The sequence below is a fragment of the Oryctolagus cuniculus genome, chromosome 6, assembly GCF_051225735.1.
Source record: "Oryctolagus cuniculus isolate XC-2025 breed Fujian yellow rabbit chromosome 6, ASM5122573v1, whole genome shotgun sequence".
Lineage (NCBI taxonomy): Eukaryota > Metazoa > Chordata > Mammalia > Lagomorpha > Leporidae > Oryctolagus > Oryctolagus cuniculus.
The window spans coordinates 22,392,785-22,414,216 of NC_142872.1; the positions used below are offsets into that span (position 1 = coordinate 22,392,785).

General features: G+C 41.1%; 1 protein-coding gene across 4 annotated transcripts in view; it reads left to right on the plus strand.

Annotated features, from left to right (window-relative positions):
• The window catches only part of RAD50 (RAD50 double strand break repair protein), an 82,175-nt gene that overhangs the window by 30,197 nt on the left and 30,546 nt on the right, over nt 1-21,432 (plus strand). For all 4 annotated transcript variants that reach the window (XM_051843300.3, XM_051843298.3, XM_089334590.1 and 1 more), the window contains 8 exon segments: nt 7,180-7,308; nt 7,560-7,725; nt 9,665-9,858; nt 10,249-10,455; nt 11,817-11,999; nt 12,341-12,498; nt 14,681-14,856; nt 15,730-15,967. In XM_051843300.3, coding sequence (XP_051699260.2) covers nt 7,180-7,308; nt 7,560-7,725; nt 9,665-9,858; nt 10,249-10,455; nt 11,817-11,999; nt 12,341-12,498; nt 14,681-14,856; nt 15,730-15,967 — 1,451 coding nt within the window.

The window sequence follows — 21,432 nt, forward strand, 5'->3', positions numbered from 1 at the left end:
GAATTTTTATAATTGTTCTCGATGTTGCTCAAAATCTGGAATTGATCTATAGCATATTGATAATATTTGTTACTATAGTGTTCTAAAACCTGCAGCTTCTAAGAAAGGCCTGCAGGGAATATCATTGTTTGTTTAGTAAACATTTAGTGAATATTTCCTGTGTGCCAGAGTGTACTGTGTAGATAGCCATAGGCATCAGGATGTCCACAACTGCATCTTTGTCCTTTTAGGTATTGCAAGTCTGAATAAGTGAGAACAATCTTAAAAATGGCTGTTTTCTGAGTTTCAGAAAGAAGATATTTTGAAAAATGAAAATATTAAAATATTTATTGATTTGGCTCTTTTTTAAAATACCTGTCAATGCTGGTATAGATCTTTGAGTTGTAAAGTAGAAAAGAATCTTTTTAAATGATGGCCATGCATAAACATTTATCACAAAGGCTTTAGGAAGGAGTTAGGGCTAAGCTGGACCTTGAAGATGGGGGAGAAATTTAATTGATAAGATATTTTATTTTTTCTTTTAAAAGTTATATCTTTCACAATGAAAAGTTGCAGGATATTAGATAAAAAGTAAAAGATATCCTTCCTGCTCTTTATCTCTGACTTCCCAGAATACATCCTACCAGTAGCTTTTTTTTTTTTTTTAAATTTCATGACAAGCAGTCATGCCAACAAAGAGTTTCTGTCCACTGGTTCACCCCCAAAATGCCTGCAACAGCTGTTGCTGTGCTAGGCCAGGTTAAAGCTGGCAGCAGAAATTTGATCTAAGTCCCTGACGTGGGTGTCAGGGACCCAGTTACTTGAGGTATCACCACTGCCTCTTTTGTCTGCAGTAGCAGGAAGCTTCGATCAGGAACTGGAGTGTGGAATCAATCCAGCAATCAAACCCAGGCATTCCAAAATAGTTGTTGGCATTTTAACTGATTGTCACCTTAACTGCTAGGCCAAATGCTCATGACACCCCATTAACTTTTTTTCTTTTTTACATCTTTGCCATACCTGTGTGTATACAAATGTTACCAGGTATATATGAATATACTAAAAAATACAGGCTTATTAGAGCAGGATTTTGTGAGGAAGAGCCTGGATTCAGTAAATCAGTCAGAATTGGGGTCAGATTATAGATAGCTATTGGACTTAGACAAAAGAGTAACAGAATATGTTATATTTTATAGTAAATTGTCCTGATAACTGTGCTATAGTAATTACCCAGTTACTAGAACATATTTTCTAGAAAGTGCTTCGTTAGAAAGATGATAAGCACACATAATGATAAAGCAGAAAAAAGATAAGAGATGTAGGAGATGTGAGGAAGAAGGAAGAGAATTTCTGAGGTGGCCAGAGGATATTTCATAGGCTGAATCTGGGTTGTAGCTTCATTGATCCAAAGTGAGTAAGTCTTTGGAGACAGAAGCAGTAAAATGTAAGCTTTTCTTTGAGAGCACTATTCAGGATGTCCACATAGTTGAAATGGAGAGTTAAATAGGAAATAATGTCAAGATAGCACCAAGAATGATACCCAGGATTTATTGAATTGTCTAGAATTCTAACCAAAGTTGTACCAGAGGTTGAGGTGTTGTTTACTTGCTTTTTTGGAGTTTAATTGTGACCCATTTGTCAAGAGTTTAATCCTATTCTCTGTATCCTTACACCCTAGCCCAGGGCCTGGCACATAGAAAGTGGCTAAGTGAATCTTCATTCAGTGGACAATTTCCAAAGTACTTTACTAGCTATTGGATGTAAGGAGTCTTCCCTTCATAGAACTCAGCATGACATTTAGGCCAAATCACCCCCCAGCAGCAGACCAGAGAACACTGCTTCAGTTCATCCTGTACTGTAGTACGTACTTCCCTGTTTTTATAGATTCCTTCCATTTTTAAGAACTCTGAGTAATTGTTTTATTCTCATCCCAATGTATCTTGTCAATCTTGACTCCCTTAGACCTGTTGTCTTTTCTTTCTTTAAATGAAAATCGAGAAATTTGTTTCTAGTTTGGTTTTCCACACAGGTGCCTGGTCCTTCAACACCTGATAGCCTTACTGCTCCAGTCTTTTGTTTCATTTCACTCTCACCCTGTTAAGCACTCTGGTACAGTTTCTGTTGTCTTAGCTCCTAGGACCTTGTGCACCTGGGGATAGGGCCAAAACACAGTTGTCAAGGAAGAAATCTATCAGCCAGGCCTCACCAGGAGCTTCCCCTGGGTCTCTCACATGGGTGGCAGGGGCTAAATACTTGGGCCATCTTTGCTTTCCCAGGCCAATAGCAGAGTGCTGTATCTGAAATGGAGCAGCCAGTGCCTGAACCGGTGCCCATATGGGATGCCAGCATTACAGGCAGTGGTTTTACCTGCTATACCACAACACTGGCTCCTAAAATCACTCTTTCTAAAGTGTATAATTCTGAGTTTAGGCAAATACATTCAGTAGTATAACCACCACCACAATCAAGATGTAAAATAGTTCCATCACTGAAAAAAGTTTTGTCAAAGACCGCCTCTCTCTCCTTGTCCTGTCCCTCTGCTTCCAGTCCCTGACAACCACTGATTTTTCTGTCACTGTGATTTTGTCTTTTCCAGAATGGTGTATAAATAGAATCATACAGTATATTGATTTGTGTGTGAGGCTTCTTTTCTTAGCTTAACACTGTTTCATTACGTTGCTACATGTATAAATAGTTCATTCCCTTTTATTACTGAGCAATATCCCACTGTATAGATACATTGATTTTTGTTTTCTGATTGGTAGGCATTAAGTTGTTTGCAGTGTTTGGCCCTTACAGATAAACCTGTGATAAACTTCTGTGTATAGGTCTTTGTATAAATGATTTCATATGTCTTGGGGAACCCCCTAGGATTGTAGTTCCTAGCTTGTTTGGTATATACATGTTTAACCCTGGAAGTTGTCAAACTAATCTCCAAAGTGGCTGTACTCTTTTGTATTCATCCAGGAGTATTCAACAGTATAGTTGCTCTGTGTCCGCCTTAGTGTTGCCAGTCTTTTTCATTTAAAAAAAGTGATTTTATCACATATGGCAGATATGTCGTTGTCGTTCAGTGAAGTGTTGTTTTTTTTTGTGAGCTTAGCTTATCTTCATGTACTCATTTGCCATCTGAATGTCTTCTTTGGTAAAGTAGGCAGTCTTTTGCTTATTTACAGTAGGATTTGTTTTTGGAGGGGATCTTTGTATTAAACTATGAGATTTCCATATATATTCCCTTTATCAAATATGTGTTTTGAAAATATTTTCCTAACTACTTTAAAGAAGGTGGGAGTTTTAAATTTTGGTGAGATAAATTGATCATAATGATAGGACTAAGAACCAAAGGGATCACATAAACAAGAATAGTGTCTGCAAATACTAGCTGATAGAATCAAAAAGGGAGAGAATGATCCAACATAGGAAGTGAGATACACAGCAGACCCATAGAATGGCAAATGTCCTAACAGCACTCTGGCCTCATAATCAGCCCTTAAGGCATGCGGATCCAGCTGAAATGCCCATGAGAGTATTTCAGCCATGGAAAGCCAAGACACTCGGGGTGGGGGTGGGGGACCTAAATGAAAGATCTCCACGAGTGAGATCCCAGTGGAAAGAAGGGGTCATCAAAGAAGGAGGTACCTTTCTCTGAAGGGAGGAGAGAACTTCCACTTTGACCATGGCCTTGTCTAAATATGATCAGAGTCAGTGAACTCAGGGGGCTTCCATAGCCTTGGCAGCTCATGACAAGAGCCTAGGGTGATTACTGATGCCATAAACAAGAGTGTCAATTTGTTAAGTCAACAATAGGAGTCACTGTGCACTTACTCCTCATGTAGGATCTTTGTCCTTAGTGTGCTGTACATTGAGATTTAATGCTATAACTAGTACTCAAACAGTATTTTTCACTTTATGTTTCTGTGTGGGAGCAAACTGTTGAAATCTTTACTTAATGTATGCTAAACTGATCTTCTGTATATAAAGAGAACAGAAAATGAATCTTGATGTGAATGGAAGGAGAGAGGGAGTGGATAAGGGGAGGGTTGCGGGTGGGAGGGACGTTATGGGGGGGAAGCCATTGTAATCCATATTCTGTACTTTGGAAATTTTAAAAGTTAAAAAAAATTTTTGGTGAGATATGGTTTATTGATTTCTTTCATTCTTTTATAGTTTTTGCTTTTTGTTACATATCTAGGAAATCTTTGACCCATTGTCGTTAAGATTTTTTCTTCTTCTAGAAGTCTTAGATTTCACTTCTTATATTTAAATCTAATATTCCTGTGTCAGGTTAATTTCTGAATATGGTATGAGGTAAGGGTTCAGGTTTCTTTTTTGCACAGCCAGAGTATACATCATGCCATTCCACCTTGCAATGTTATATTTTAATAGTACCTATGTAGTTTTGTATAAGTCAGTTAAGTCTTCTGGGTCTCCTACTAAGCAAGTAGTATTGTAATAATTTGCATTTATAGCAGCACCTCTTACATCATCAAACATTGGGGCTGGCACTGTGGCATAGTGGGTAAAACTGTGGCCTTTGGTGCTGGTATTGCATATAGGCACTAGTTCAAGTCCCAGCTGCTCTACTTCCTATCCAGCTCCCTGCTGCTGGCAAGGGAAATCAGCAGATTGCCTAAGTACTAGGGCCCTGCACATATATGGGAGACTGGGAAGAAGCTCCTGGCTCCTGGCTTCAGATTGGCCGAGCTCTGGCCATTGCAGCCATTTGTGTGGTAAACCAACAGATGGAAGATCTCTTAAGTCTGTAACTCTTTCAAATAAAAAAAAAAAAACTTAAAAAAAAAAAAAAAGGTCAAACTTAGTAGGCATTCAGTCAATGATACCTAAAGGTTATTGTTATTATTAGATTTCTCATTTCATTCTTTCAGCATACTGAACACCTCTCATGTGTTCTGGGGATACATTAGAGAACCAAGTAAATAAAATTCCTATTTTTATGGTGATTGAGTGATATCCATATAGAGATATAGATATATTAGTATGACATTTAAGGTGAGGATGCATTTTTTTCTTTTCTTTCTTTTTTTTTTTTTTTTTTTTTTTTTTGACAGGCAGAGTGGACAGTGAGAGAGAGAGAGAGACAGAGAGAAAGGTCTTCCTTTGCCATTGGTTCACCCTCCAATGGCTGCCGCGGCCGGTGCACCACGCTGATCCGATGGCAGGAGCCAGGCACTTATCCTGGTCTCCCATGCGGGTGCAGGGCCCAAGCACTTGGGCCATCCTCCACTGCACTCCCGGGCCACAGCAGAGAGCTGGTCTGGAAGAGGGTCAACCGGGACAGAATCCGGTGCCCTGACCGGGACTAGAACCTGGTGTGCTGGCGCCGCAAGGTGGAGGATTAGCCTAGTGAGCCACGGCGCCGGCCTAGATCTCACATTTTCTTAGACAGGAGACTACCAGCTGTCCTTGGAAGTGAGTCTGAGAAGCAGACCACTGAGATCATGTGTCCTGCATTGCTCAAGAGTTCTGTTTGCCTGAGCAAACCTTGGATTAAAGTATAGTCTTACAGAGCTGATTTGTGTTCCGGCTGCCCTTGTCCAGATCCAGCTCCCAGTTAATGTGCCTAGAAAAGCAGCCAAAAATGGCCCATGTACTTGGGCCCCTGCCACCATGTGGGAGACCCAGATAAAGGTCCTGACTCCTGGCTTTGGCCTGACCCAACCCTGACTATTGTAGCCATTTGGGGAGTAAACCTATGGATGGAAAATCTGTCTTTCTTTCTCTCCTCCTTTCTCTGTAACTCTGCCTTTCAAATAAATAAGTCCTTTTAAAAAATAAGATCTTCATGTAAATTTGCCTAGGTGGCCAGATAGGTCATTTCACCATGAATTTCTAGTCCTCTTAGTAATTCTAATTTCTTAAAAAATAAATAGTGGTGAGTGTTTGGCTTAGTGGTTAAGATGCTACTTGGGAAGCCTACATCATAATTTGAAGTACTTGAGTCTGAGTCTCAACTTTGCTCCTGATTCCAGCTTCCTGCTAATTTGCATGCTGGAGGCAGCACATCATGACTCAAATAGTTGGGTTCCTGCTAGCCACATGGGAGACACAGATTAAGTTCCCAGCTCTTTGTTTTGGCCTGACCCTGGGAGTGAGCCAGGAGATCAGAGATCTCTGTCTTTGTCTTCGGAATAAATAAATGGAAATAAATTAATTAAATTGTCTTTTAGAAATTAAAGTTTTTTTTTGACAGGCAGAGTGGACAGTGAGAGAGACAGAAAGGTCTTCCTTTTTCTGTTGGTTCACCCCCCCAACAGCTGCTGCGGCCGGCGTACTGGGCTGATCTGACACCAGGAGCCAGGTGCTTCTCCTGGTCTCCCATGCTGGTACCGGGCCCAAGCACTTGGGCCATCCTCTACTGCACCTCCAGGCCACAGCAGAGAGCTGGACTGGAAGAGGAGCAACCAGGACAGAATCCGGCTCCCCGACCGGGACTAGAACCCGGAGTGCCGGCGCCGCCAGGTGGAGGATTAGCCTACTGAGCCGCGGCGCCAGCCAGAAATTAACTTTTTAAAAAAATATATTTATTTATTTATTTGAAAGGCATTGTGACAGAGAGAGCAAGAGATCTTTCATCTGCTGGTTCACTCCCCAGATAGCTACAACTGCCCAGTCTGGGCCAGGCCAAAGCCGGGGAGCCAGGAACTCCTTACTGGTCTCCTACGTGATTGGCAGGGGCCCAAGCACTTAGGCCATCTTATATTCTCTTACCAGATAACATTAAGAGGAAGCTAGACCAATGCAGCAGCCAGGACTTGAATTGGCACTCCAGTATGGGATGCTGGCGTCACAAGTGGCAGCTTAACCCATTGTACTACTGTGAAAGCCCCAATGTTAACTTTTTTAAATGTAGTACTTTATATATTGTAGCTCTAAGTGACCAGTGAATGAATGAGTGACTTTTGAAGGAGTTGTTAAGAGCAGAACATATTTTAGAATTAGAAATGGAATAGAATTAAAATAGAATTAGAAAAAGAATACTTTTCTCAGTTAAGTGTGAAGACTTGGGGCAAGTTCCTTATTACCTCTCATCCTAAGTTTTTCTGTGCCCCTTTAACATAATTATTTTAGCATTAAATGAAATCACTTTCACTAAATGGTTTGCCTTGGCACATCCTATTTTTCTTCATCAGCAGTGTAAATGAGAGTAAATTTTATTTACATAGTGTTCTGTATTTTCAGAATCGTCTAAAAGAAATTGAACACAATCTCTCTAAAATAATGAGACTTGACAATGAAATTAAAGCCTTGGATAGCCGAAAGAAGCAAATGCAGAAAGATAACAGTGAACTGGAACAGAAGATGGAAAAGGTTTGTAATGGCAGAATTTTGTTCTATTCCAACATTTTGATGGTATTGTAATGAACCTCATTTGAATCAATTTTGGCACCCACATTTTGAGAAAAAAGGTAACTACAAATTCTGGTATTTTTGTAACTTTTATGTATTTGCTAGGTAAATTAAGGATATTGAGTATACTTTAGTTCACATTTGATGAACCTCAAAATGATTATACTTTCTGATGTTTATACATTAAAGCTTCTTACTTTGGTTTTATGCAGGTTTTTCAAGGGACCGATGACCAGCTAAATGACTTATATCACAATCATCAGAGAACAGTAAGAGAAAAAGAAAGGAGATTAATAGACTGTCAGCGTGAACTAGAAAAATTAAATAAAGAATCTAGACTTCTTAATCAAGAAAAATCAGAACTACTTATTGAGCAGGGTAGGGCAAAGTGTTTACTTGGTCTGTTTTTCTAATACAATATTCTGTGTTTTCTGCATGATTGAAAAGTCCCTAGAGAATTATGCTGAGTGAAAAAAGCCAACGTAAAATTGTCAAGTATGATATGTTTCCATTTATATAGTATCTTTGAAATGTCAGAATGTTAGCAATAATGGGCAGAGTAATGGTTACAAGAATCCTAGGTAGGAGAAGGGGGAAGAAGACGATGGATGTGGTATGGTTCTAAAAGGGCAACAGAAGGGTTCTGTTTTTTTTTTTTTTTTTCTTCCTCTTTTATTTCTAAATTTGTTTATTTGAGAGACAGACAGAAAGAGCCCTCTCACTAGTTTACTCCCCAAATGCCTTAGAGCAGCCACGGCTAGGTCAGGAGCCAGGAGCTAAATTCGGTCTACTGCTGGGTGGCAGGGACTCAAGTACTTGAGCTATCACCTGTTTTGTTTGTTTTGTTTTTTAAATATTTATTTATATACTTGAAAGAGTTACACAGAGAGAGAAGGAGAGGCAGAGAGAGAGAGAGGTCTTCCATCCGCTGGTTCAATCCCCAGATGGCCACAATGGCAGGAGCTATGCCCATCTGAAGCCAGGAGCCAGGTGCTTCTTCTGGGTCTTCCACGCAGATGCGGGGGCCCAAGGACTTTGGCCATCTGCTACTGCTTTCCCAGGCCATAGCAGAGAGCCGGATCAGAAGTAGAGCAACCGGGACCCAAACTGGCACCCATATGGGATGCCGGCATTGCAGGTGGCTGCTTTAATCCTCTGCGCTACCATGGCGGCCCCGAGCTATCTTTGTTTTCTCTCAGAGTTTGCATTATCAGGAAGCTGGAATTGGGAACAGAGATAGGACTTGATTCCGGCACTCGGATGGTACATGGATGTCTTAACCATTGTGCCAAATGCCTGTCTCTTCTCTTTTTGGAAAAAAAAATTTTTTTTTCTTTGTGAGACAAAAAGAGATGGATAAGTAGAGCTCCTATCTGCTGGTTCAGTCCCCAAATGCCTACAATAGCTGGAACTGGCATGGAATGGGAGCCTGAAGAATATTCCTAGTTACCCATGTTGGTGGCAGGAACCCAGTCACTTGAGCTATCACTGCTGCCTCCCAGGGTCTACATTAGCAGGAAGCCAGAGTCAGGAGCTGCAGTGTGTGTTCAGCCCAGGTGTACCTCTATGAGATGGTTGACTGCTAGATCCCACAAGAGGATTCTTGCTGTGTTGGAACTGTTTTTGTTTTTTTTGTTTGTTTGTTTTGTTTTTTTTTGACAGGCAGAGTGGACAGTGAGAGACAGAGACAGAGAGAAAGGTCTTCCTTTTTGCCGTTGGTTCACCCTCCAATGGCTGGCGCACTACAGCCAGCGCATCGCGCTGCTCCGAAGCCAGGAGCCAGGTGCTTCTCCTGGTCTCCCATGCAGGTGCAGGGCCCAAGCACTTGGGCCATCCTCCACTGCACTCCCGGGCCATAGCAGAGAGCTGGCCTGGAAGAGGAGCAACCGGGACAGAATCCGGCGCCCCGACCGGGACTAGAACCCGGTGTGTCGGCGCCGCAAGGCAGAGGATTAGCCTAGTGAGTCGTGGCGCCGGCCCGGAACTGTTTTGTATCTTGACTATTAACATGAATATATGAATCTATACAGGTAATAAAATTATATAGAACTTAATATGCATACATACAGCTGCAAATAGGCATGAGTAAAATTGGGGACATTTGAGTCAGATTGGTATATTTTATTGGTGTCGTTCATTATCCTTCTTGTGATATTATACTGTAGTTTTGCAGAATGCTGTTCTTGGCGGCAACTGAGCAAAGTATACAAGAAGTCACACTGTATTATTTTTTAATACTTAATTTAAATCTATTTTTATCTCAACTTTTATAAAATCAGATTTAGAAAAAGAATTATTAAGTTGGTATTTTTTAAAGGTCGTCTACAGCTCCAGGCAGATCGCCATCAAGAACACATCCGAGCTAGAGATTCATTAATTCAGTCTTTGGCAACACAGCTAGAATTGGATGGCTTTGAACGTGGACCGTTCAATGAAAGACAGATTAAAAATTTTCACAAACTTGTGAGAGAGAGACAAGAAAGGGAAGCAGAAACTGCCAACCAACTGATGGTAAATACCTTGAAAATACCATTTCTGTTGTTTTGGTTATATCTGTACTTAAACCGTTTTGATTTTTGGATAGACCCTGTCTTGGCATATTTTTAGATTAGTGTGAGGATACAGTCTGCTGCATGGTAGGAAAAACTTCTATCACAGTAAATTTGTATAGTTTTATAAAGGTAAAGATATGAATAAAATGTAGACTATGTTTTTGATTGGCTCAAGTAAAATTTCTGTAGCTAATTGTAAAAAAAGTTTGCTCACAGCAGTGATTATCTCTGGTTGATTGTTTTTACATTTTAAAATATTGTTTTGTAATTTTTTCAGTGTACATTGTTATATTTACAATAAAGAAACTAGTAAAACAAAACTAACACTCATTCTTCATAATGCTTTTAGAATGATTTTGCAGAAAAAGAGACTCTCAAACAGAAACAGATAGATGAGATAAGAGATAAAAAAGCTGGATTGGGAAGAATAATTGAGCTAAAATCAGAAATCCTAAGTAGGAAGCAGAGCGAGCTGAAGAATGTGAAGTATGAATTGCAGCAATTGGAAGGATCTTCAGACAGGATTCTTGAACTGGACCAGGAGCTCAAAAAAGCTGTAAGATATTTGAGTAATCTAATAATTTTAAGGTATAAGACAATGAAATCTTGTATTTGAAAGTATTTTATTGGTTGCTAATTCTGGATTATGGCACATTTTAATAAAAGTGTCAGCCGTGTCTATTCATCTCATGTAAAGTAAATTCAACTTAATATCTTTTTTTTTTAAGAAGTTGTTTATTTTTTTATTTTTAAAGTCAGACTTAGAAAGAGGGAAAGACATCTTCCATCTGCTGGTTCATTCCCTAAGTGGCCACAGCAGCCCAGGCTGAGCCAGCCCAGAGCCAGGAGCTTCATCTGAATCTCCCACTTGGGTGGAAGGGACCCAACCACTTGAGCCATTTGTGATGCTTTTGCCAGGCCATTAGCAGAGAGCTGGATCGAAAGTGGAGCAGCTGGGACACGAACTGGGACCCATAAAGGATGCTAGCATTGCATGTGGTGGCTTTACCCACTATGTCACAGTGCCAACCCCCATGCAAATATCTTAATCATGTAAATCTTTCATTCTGGAACTTGGTTGGTTGAAAATTAGAATCATTTATGGAGCCTTTTAAAGATTCCTGTACCCAGACGTTAAAACTTCAGACCTTCCAAATCAAAATAACTGAGAATGTGTATAGAAATAAATGTCCAAAGCAAAACAGAACTGTGATTCTTAGGAGCATAGGTGAATAAAAAAAGGTATTTTTCCCTTTAAGTTCCAAAGTATATACATGTATGTATTTCTAAACTAGATACATGTAACTATATATGATTTTTGCTATGTTACTACTTAGTCTTCACTAAACACTTTCTTATCTAATTTCAAGAATTTCCAAATTTTCTTCCTTGTTGTTGGTCCCTTTCTTCAGATCTCCATTATCAAAGTGTAAGCATCTTGAAGATCAGCAAGTCCCCACTTCGTAATTCGAGTAAACATTTTTGCTCCCTATCTCACTGTTGTAGCATGTTTTTGTCAGTGTAGCACTTGATTATAGTATTGTCTTTGAGTGAGGAGAAGGTGGAAAGGACCACATCACACTATTTTGTAGTGTGTGCATGCCAGGTAATAATAGTGAGTAAATGAAGACTTAATAAAATTGTTGACTAGCAAGCCACTCTATGTGGACATGTTTCTCCTCAATGTGCACAAATTCTCATTGTTATTCCTATTTGAGCATTCTAGGTTTATTTATTAAATCTCTACCATTGTAACATAGTAAGATAACTTTAATAGATTTTTCTTTATAATACTTTATAGTTTTTCTGTTTTGGATATAACCAAACAGTAATATTTTGACCATAATTTCTGGTATGTTTCGCCATTATTTTACTTCTCATTCTTAAATGTGTACCCTTGTTTGAATTATTGATTAGGAACGTGAGTTGAGCAAGGCCGAGAAAAACAGTAACGTAGAAACCCTTAAAACAGAAGTAATAAGCCTTCAAAATGAGAAATCAGACCTAGATAGGAGCCTGCGTAAACTGGACCAGGAGATGGAGCAGTTAAATCATCATACAACAACACGTACTCAAATGGAGATGCTGACCAAAGACAAAGTATGGCTTCTCTTCTTGTTCTAATTATATTGTTTGGTATTTAAAATAGTTTATCTTGCATTCATAGAATTGATAGGCTATAAAGTATTGAGTTGTTAGTGGCTTTTATCTTTTAGACATTAAATAAACTTAATACTCTAGATTTTTAAGTGTATAAGTTATGAATTACAAAAATTAACACAGAAATATATACACAAACACAGACATTGCTGTATTTTCTGAATTCCTTTTTATAGTTTGATTTTTTTAATCCTAGAACTTAAGTTACTGCACAGTTTATTTCTCATATAATTGAGATGCCAGGGTTTATTCTTGAATCTTTTTTTTTTTTTTACTTACAGGCTGACAAAGATGAACAAATTAGAAAAATAAAATCTAGGCATAGTGATGAATTAACTTCACTGTTGGGGTATTTTCCTAACAAAAAGCAGCTTGAAGACTGGCTTCATAGTAAATCCAAAGAAATTAATCAGACCAGAGACAGACTTGCCAAATTGAAGTAAGTACTTGCAATACTGGAAATGTAATAGAAGTATCTCTTTTCATGCTTTCATTTTTAAGTGTTTTAAAGTCATTTTTTGAAATTGTATGTCATACTGATTGACTTTGATTCTGTATTTTACAAGTACAGTAATAGAAGATAGTGACTAGCACCTCTTGTCTTTTGGAAATTTGTAGGCCTAAGTCAGAGGTTTAAAATTTTAGAATTCTTTGAATTTCTGTGAGTAATCCATCATTAAAAAAACAGTCATTTTTCTCAGTTGTTGCCTTATTTGGCAGTTGGACAAGAAGGCCAGAAATTCCACATAGATTGTTTAGGAAGAAGACAGTTTTGGCTTTGGCCATGTTAAATTTGTATTATGGGCCGGCGCTGCGGCTCACTAGGCTAATCCTCCGCCTTGCAGCGCCGGCACACCGGGTTCTAGTCCTGGTCAGTGCGCTGGATTCTGTCCCGGTTGCCCCTCTTCCAGGCCAGCTCTCTGCTGTGGTCAGGGAGTGCAGTGGAGGATGGCTCAAGTGCTTAGGCCCTGCACCCCATGGGAGACCAGGAGAAGTACCTGGCTCCTGCCATCAGATCAGCGCGGTGCGCCGGCCGCAGCGCACCAGCTGCGGCGGCCATTGGAGGGTGAACCAACGGCAAAGGAAGACCTTTCTCTCTGTCTGTCTCTCACTGTCCACTCTGCCTGTGAAAAAATAAGAAAAAATAAAAAATAAAAAAAAATTTGTATTACGGAGATGTCAGAGAATAGAACATTGGAGTTTGAAGTTCAGGAGATTGGTATAATGTAAAGGATAATTGAATTTATTAGCAATGGCTGTGTCACCTTGAGAAGATTATGAAAACAGAGGAAAAGGTTACAGTTAGACTTCCGATAAACACCACTATTTAAAAAGAAGAGCAAGTGCAGAACAATGGGACATGCCTGGGGAGCCTCGGGTGAGAACCTTGCACGAGTGGTGTGTGGGGTGCCTTGGGAAGACTGCCTCTCGGAGAGATGGTTGATAGCGTTCAGCGCTGTTTTAGAGTTAGATCAAGAGGAAGGCTTCACCTGGCACTTAGGTCTTTGGAGACCTTGATGAGAAGTATTCAGTGAAGGCTAGAATGGTGAAAGCATCTACATCAGTTATGTTTTCTGAAATTTTGCTATTACTCATAGTGGATAGTATGATGAAGTATGTGGGCATGCAACATTGATCTGGAACATATGTCTCAAAACAGTATTTCTACTTTGTCTATTCTTACATATTGTACTGTATTCTTTTTCATTGTTTAAAATATGCTGAGTACAATGGGTTAAATTGATTATAAGACTCACTACTACATCATAACCTGCATATTGAAAAAAACCTTGTATGTGTGAGTCTTGAAGTTGGCCTGGGATTATGTTCAAGAGTTGGGGTGGAGATAAAGTGTACTAGAAAGCAGAATCTTTGATGAATGAGAGTGAGTGAGCCATTAGGAGATAAGTAGATGACAAAGGAAGGGGTTTCCCAGGTGAGTAAGGGCTGAGGGGAATGAGGAAAATACTCTTTTCTTCCTTCCATGCAGCATAGCCAGCAAGCATCTTCTTGACAAGGCTCTTAACCTGAGATCTAAATCCAGGAATCCCCAGAAACCAGGCAGAATTCTGCCTGTGCACATGTTTCTAGCATTAGTCCCATGACCAGGATTGACAGGTGAGTGAGTGTCCCATGGGAGAAGTAAGGCAGAAGTAGAGTGTTGTCACGACACTAAATCCTACAATGATTTCTCAGTAGAATTTGTCATGTATCTGACTGCTCAAACATTTAGTCTGATTTCTCATGTTTAAAATTTATTTATTTTTATTTTTTTAAAGATTTATTTATTTTTATTTGAAAGAGTTACACAGAGAGAGGTCTTCCATCTGATGGTTCACTCCCCAATTGGCCGCAGTGGCCAGAGCTGTGCTTATCTGAAGCCAGGAGCCAGGAGCTTCTTCTGGGTCTCCCACATGGGTGCAGGGGCCCAAGGATTTGGGCCATCCTTCACTGCTATCCTAGGCCATAGCAGAGAGCTGGATCTGAAGAGGAGCAGCTGGGATTAGAACCAGTGCCCATATGGGATGCTGTCACTTCAGGCCAGAGTCTTAACCCGCTGTGCCACAACGCCAGCCCCTCTCATGTTTTAAATTTATAATCTATATTTGCTTTTATTTTAGCAAGGAACTAGCTTCAGCTGAACAAAATAAAAATCATATAAATAATGAGCTAAAAAGAAAGGAAGAGCAGTTGTCCAGTTATGAAGACAAGCTTTTCGATGTTTGTGGTAGCCAAGATTTTGAAAGTGACTTAGATAGACTTAAAGAAGAAATTGAAAAATCCTCAAAACAGCGAGGTAAGTTACCTGCTTTATATCATTAAGGCATTTTGAAGCTTTTGAATTTTCATTCACAGTTGACTTTTAAGGATGGAGATGTTAAAACTTGGTTGTGGGCCGGCGCCGCGGCTCAGTAGGCTAATCCTCCGCCTTGCGGTGCCGGCACACCGGGTTCTAGTCCCGGTCGGGGCGCCGGATTCTGTCCCGGTTGCCCCTCTTCCAGGCCAGCTCTCTGCTGTGGCCCGGGAGTGCAGTGGAAGATGGCCCAAGTGCTTGGGCCCTGCACCCCATGGGAGACCAGGATAAGTACCTGGCTCCTGCCATCAGATCAGCGTGGTGCGCCGGCTGCAGTGCGCTGACCTCGGCGGCCGTTGGAGGGTGAACCAACGGCAAAGGAAGACCTTTCTCTCTGTCTCTCTCTCTCACTGTCCACTCTGCCTGTCAAAAAAAAAAAAAAAACTTGGTTGTGGAGCCAAATGACTTGAGTTTGAATCTTGTCTCTAAACTTACTCACATCATTACTTTGGGCAGTATATTGGAACCTCCTTAGGTTTCAGATTCATCATCTATGAAATAAGGATACAACTATTACCTGTTGCTTTGAGGAGGAGTAAATGAGATAGGGGTACCAAACTCTTTGAACAGTTCCTAGCACATAGAAGGTTTCCAATAAGTTTAAACTTACTGTATGTTATTCCAGAGTAATTTATACAAATCTGAATGTATCATGACTTTTGGAAAAGATTTAAATATCCGATAACCTTTGTTTGTTTTGTAATGTCTATAAAGCAAGAAGAATAAGCATCTATTTATGGAAACAGATGTAACCATGTTGATGAAATGATACTTCATATTTTCTTCACCAAAAGTCTATTTGTTTTCTTAAAATAGCCATGCTTGCTGGAGCCACAGCCGTTTACTCGCAGTTCATTACTCAGCTAACAGATGAAAACCAGTCATGTTGCCCCGTCTGTCAGAGAGTTTTTCAGACAGAGGCTGAATTACAAGAAGTCATCAGTGATTTGCAATCTAAGCTGCGGCTTGCTCCAGATAAACTCAAGTCAACAGAATCAGAACTGAAGAAGAAGGAAAAGCGGCGTGATGAAATGCTGGGACTTGTGCCCATGAGGTGAGGAGCAGGGCTCTACTGTTAACTCTGCAGGTAGCAGCAATGCTGCAAAAGGTGTTGTCCTGTGCCTGGCATATGGCAAGTACTCAGAAAGGTTATGTTGAATGAATAGATATATTTTTTAAGATTTTTGTTTATTTATTTGAGAGGTAGAGTTACAGACAGTGAGAGGGAGATACAGAGGTCTTCCTTCCGTTGGTTCATGCCCCAAATTGCCGCAACGGCCGGAGCTGCACCGATCTGGAGCCAGGTGATTCTTCCTGGTCTCCTATATGGGTGCAGGAGCTCAAGCACTTAGGCTGTCTTCTACTGCCGTCCCAGGCCATAGCAGAGAGCTGGATCGGAAGACGGGCAGCCGAGACTAGAACCAGCGCTCATATGGGATGCTTGCTCCAAAGGCAGAGGATTAACCTACTGCGCCACAGTGCAGGCCCCTGAATGAATATATTAAAGTGAACAGGGTGGGCTTATGGTGTGGTGGGTAAAGCTACTACCTGCGACACTGCCAGCCTCCCGTATGTGTGCTTATTCACGTCTCAGCTGCTCCACTCATATCCAGCTCCCTGCTAATGGCTTGGAAAAGCAGTAGAGGATGGCCCAAGTTCATTGGCCTCTGACACCAACTTAGTTTTAGCCTGACTCATCCCTGGCCATTGAGGCCATTTGGGGAGTGAACCAGCGGGTAGAAAATTTCTCTTGTCTTTCCTTCTCTCTAGCTCTCCCTGATGTATAAATAAATAAATCTTTAAAATTAAAAAAAAAAAAATTTAAATGAGGATTATGAGCCAGTGTGCCCTGTATCATGTTATTTATATGCTGAAAAGAATCACTTTTTGTTAACAACCTTGTTTGTTAAACTTGGCACAGGGTGCTGGCATCGTCATATGTGGGTATAATTCCTGAGACTTGGCTTGAGGGCATGTATTTAGAACTGTTCGTTATCATACCAGTTTGTAACCTAGCAGAAAAGGTACTGAGGGCTCTTCCAAAAGACAAATTTTAAACTATTATTTTTAGGTCTTTGTCACTTTTAAAAGAAATGGATCCTAGGTGATTTTTGTTATTTTATGCTTACTCTCACTTGTGTAAGAAATTCAAATGATGGTCTATTTATAAATAAAAGGAAATTAGGGAATGTGTGCTGATAGCTTTGGTGTCTTCCAGATGGAGAGCACAAAGCTAGTTATTAAGACATGACCCTCAAGGAAACAAGCTGCCAGAATTTTACATTCAGAAAGTTGGGCTTAATAAAGTGCAGAAAAATAGTTCAAACAAATACATTAGCTAAGAAAGGAGAAGTCAGTACAAAATCATTAAAGTATTTTGTGTTTTTTAAAAAAAATTGTTTATTTTGTATTTGAAAGGCAGAGAGAAAGAGGAAGATCTTCAATCTATTGGGCTCTCCACATAGAGGGACCCAAGCACTTGGGCCATCTCCCACCTCCTTATGTGCATCTTTACCAGTAAGCTGGATTGGAGACAGACAGGACTCAGACCCAAGCACACTATCACAGGATGCAGTCATCCCAAGCCTTGTCAGTTGAGGCAGGAAGGGCAATGTAAAAGCTCTGAAGTTGGTTTGACTCAGTTAAGAGCAGGAAAGGGGAGAAAGAACTCTGGACAGGATGCTAAGGGAAGGGGAATGTGACCTCTGCTGTGATTGCATTATTATGGGGAGTTGGGGGAATTATTTGTGGGGATTGATGTCTTTAAGTTGGGAAGATAGGGCTTTGTGAAGCTCCTGCCTAGTTCTAGTTGTCTCTGATAGGTAGTGAAGAGTCACCTCAGGGGATTTAATGAAAGATGTGTTTTAGGAACATTAAGCTGGTCTTAATATATTGAATGGGTTGGAGTGAGAAAAACTGCAAGAAAAACTGGGTGAGTATATTGTCTTGGAAAACCAAGGAAGAATTTCAGGAAAAGAAGAAGAGGTTTAAGAAGGATGAGCATTATGGAGCCAGCTTCTAAGATAATCCCCCGTGATCTGTGCCTTGTGGTCATTTGCGCCCCCACCCCCACCCCTGATATAACCAGTAACATAGAACAAAAGTGGTTTGCATTTCTCTTCCAAGATGAGGTTATCTGCCCTCAATACCCACTCTGGGATCCAGGAGAAGCCAGCTGCCATATTTTGAGCAGCCCTGTGGAGTGGCCCTAATGGCCTGTACCTGACGCCTTCTGACAAGTGAGTGTCAAAGCAGATTTCCCAGGAGTCAGCTTTTAGATGGCTGATAGCTTGACAGCAGCTTCCTGAGAGACCTCAAGTCAGAGGCTCTTTTCCTGGCCATATGCCTATGAGAAAAATAAGTGCTCTTGTTTTAAAGCTTCTATGTTTTAGGGCATTTTGTTATGCAGCAATAAATAAATAATGCAGGCATTAAGGGGGAAAACTGGACTATTGGGGTCCGCAGAGAGAGTGTGATAAGCAGACAGTAGCAGTAGTTTGAGCATGAGAAGGAAGAAGAGAAATAAGATGGAGTCTTGAAAAAAAGGTAAATAAAAGGTAAAATTTTAAGTTGGTAGAAGGTGCATGTAAAAGAAATGTGTCATTAGTTCTGTCACAGATCTATTGTAAATAGCAGAAATTAACATTGTGTTAATTTCAGGATCCTTGTCAGAGCATCCTTTCTGTGCATGTCTTACTCCATTATTGGACCCTCTACAGTTCGTCATGTATTACTTTGATAACTGAATGAATGAGAACTGTTTATTCCAGTTATTGCTATGTAACAAACCTCCTCAAAACTTAGTGCCTAACGACAATGAATTAGATTTTTTTTTGGCCCTATGGAATGACTTAGCTCAGTAGGGTGGCTCCCACTTGGGGTCTTTCATGCGGTTCCATCAAGTATTGGATGTAGTCATTGGAAGTCTCAATCAGGCAGATGCTGACTGTTGGCTTGGAGCTCAGCTGGGGCTGTGAAACAAGGGTTTTTCACATGGCCCCTGCATGTTTCTTAGGCTTCTGTCAGCATAGTGGCTGCTTTACCAAACAGTGTGTCCCAAAAACAAGAATTCCAAGAAACAGGAAGTAGAAGCTCCAAGTGTCTTAAGACTTAGGCCCAGAAATGCACAGTGGCACTGCTCCCGTTTTCTGTTGGTCACAGTCACAGAGCCTGCCAAAAGTCAGTGAGAAAGGATATTCCATATGTTGATGGGAGGAATGTCAAAGTAACTATGGCTGACCTTAATCTGCATGATGACCATGTTTCTGTAGTGGCCTCAGTGCCACTCTGGTTGTCCACGTTAAGTTAGAGGACCCAAAGCTGGAAAAGGGCCAGAGGAAGCCCTGGACATGGGCTGAGGTGTTGGCAGGAATGCTGAGGGCAGGCAGATGTCTGGCCACAACTCCAGCCCCTGTGGGTGGAAAAGACAACTGTCTAAAAGTAGGGTCATTGATGGGTGAGTGTCTGGCACGGTGGTTAACAACCATGTATGGGGCTGGTGGTGTGGTGTGGTGGGTTAAGGTGCTGCCTGCAAAGCTGATAGGCTTTATGGGTGCCAGTTCATGTCCTAGATTCTCCACTTCCATCCAGTCCTCTGCTAATGTGCCTGGGAAAGCAGTGGAAGCTGACCCAAATTCTTGGGCCCCTGTACCCATGTAGGAAACCTGGGTGAAGCTCTTGGCCCTTGGCCCCTTTCCAGCTGTTGTGGCCGTTTGGGGAATAAACCAGCAGATGGAGGATGTCTCTTTTTCCTTCTCTTTCTGTAATCCTGCCTTTCAAATGAATAAAGTAATAATAGGGGCCGGCGTTGTGGCGTAGCTGTTAAAGCTACTGCCTGCAGTGCGGATATCCCATAAGGGCCTGGTTCGAGTCCTGGTTGCTCCACTTCCGATCCAGCTCTCTACTATGGCCAGGGAAAGCAGTAGAAGATGGCCCAAGTCCTTGGGCCCCTGTGTCCATGTGGTAGACCTGGAAGAAGCTCCTGGCTCCTGGCTTCAGATTGGTGCAGCTCCGGCTGTTAAGGCCATTTGGAGAGTGAACCAGATGGAAGATCTCTTTTTCTGACTCTGCCTTTCAAATAAACAAATAAGTCTTAAAAAATTTTATTTATTTGAGAGGTCTTCCATCTGCTGGTTCACTCCCCAAATGGCCGCAACAGCTGGAGCTTGGCCAATCCAAATCTAGGAACAAGGACCTTCTTCTGGGTTTCCCATGTAGGTGCAGGAGCCCAAGCTTGGACCACCTTCTGCTTTCCCAGGCAATAGCAGAGGGCTGGATCGGAAGAGGAGCAGCTGGGACTTGAACTAGCACCCATAGAGGATGCCCATGCCACAGGCAGACATTTAGTCTACAATGCCACAATGCCGGGCCCAGTAATAAGTCTTTAAAAAAAAAATACACCAGCTGGGACACGTGCATCGCAAATGGAGTGGCTGATTAGAGTTCTAGGTCCACTACTTATTCCAACTTCCTGCTAGTTTTCACTTTGGGAGTCAGCAGGTAAAGTTGCAAGTAACACGCATCTGCATGGGAGTCCTGTGTTGAGATCCAGTCTGCCAACTTTGGCCTAGCCGAGCCCTAGCCGTTATGGGCACTTGGGGAGAGAGGTGGGTGAACCAGCAGAAGGAAGATGCCTGCCTCTGTTTCTCTTTCAAATAAATAAATAAATAGGTAAATAAACTTACTTGGGCGTTTTGGTACAGCAGTTAAGCTGTTGCTTGGGATACCTGCATCCTATTGGATTACCTGGGTACGAGTCCCAGCTCTGCTTCTGAATCGTCTTGCTGATGAACACCCTGTGAGGCAGGAGATGATGACCTGCCATCCATATGGGAGACCTGGATTAAGTGTCCAGTTTCTAGCTTCAGGTTGGCCAGCCCCAACTGCTGCTGCAATTTGGAGAGTGAACCAAGGGATGAAAGATGTGTCAGTCTCTCTTTCTCTGTTACTCTGCCTTTCAAATAAAAATAAATAAAACTTAAAAATATAGGTTGAGTTTCTGAAGGAAAAAAACAAAAGGGAATATATTTCAAATATCTTAAAAATGATTGATGAGGTGATGAATATGTTATTAGCATGATTTAATCACTGCACATTGTGTACATGCCTCAAACATGACATTATGTCCCGTAGATGCATACAATTTGTTGAATGTAGTATTAGTAAAAAGCAGTTGTGGACCATGAGAATAAAGTTATGAAAATAACAAAATGTCATAAAAATGAGAGGAAGAAAAGCTCAGAGAACCCTAATTGGTCTCAGTAGCCCATTCTCTGGGGCTTCACTTTTTTGTAGGATATGTATTTGGGCATCTTAAAATCATCAGGTAAGAAGGTACAAAAATCTGGACCACATTGTTGAAGGGCTTTTTTATGTGTATATGAAAATGTAGTAATAGGGCTGGGATTGTATGTGTTCCTGTAGTTCCCCACAAAGATGTCCCCAGTTAGTGAATGCTTGACTGTCACTCGTCCTTCTTAGCTGTGCCACTTTTTAGGTATAGGGAGCATGATTTCACAT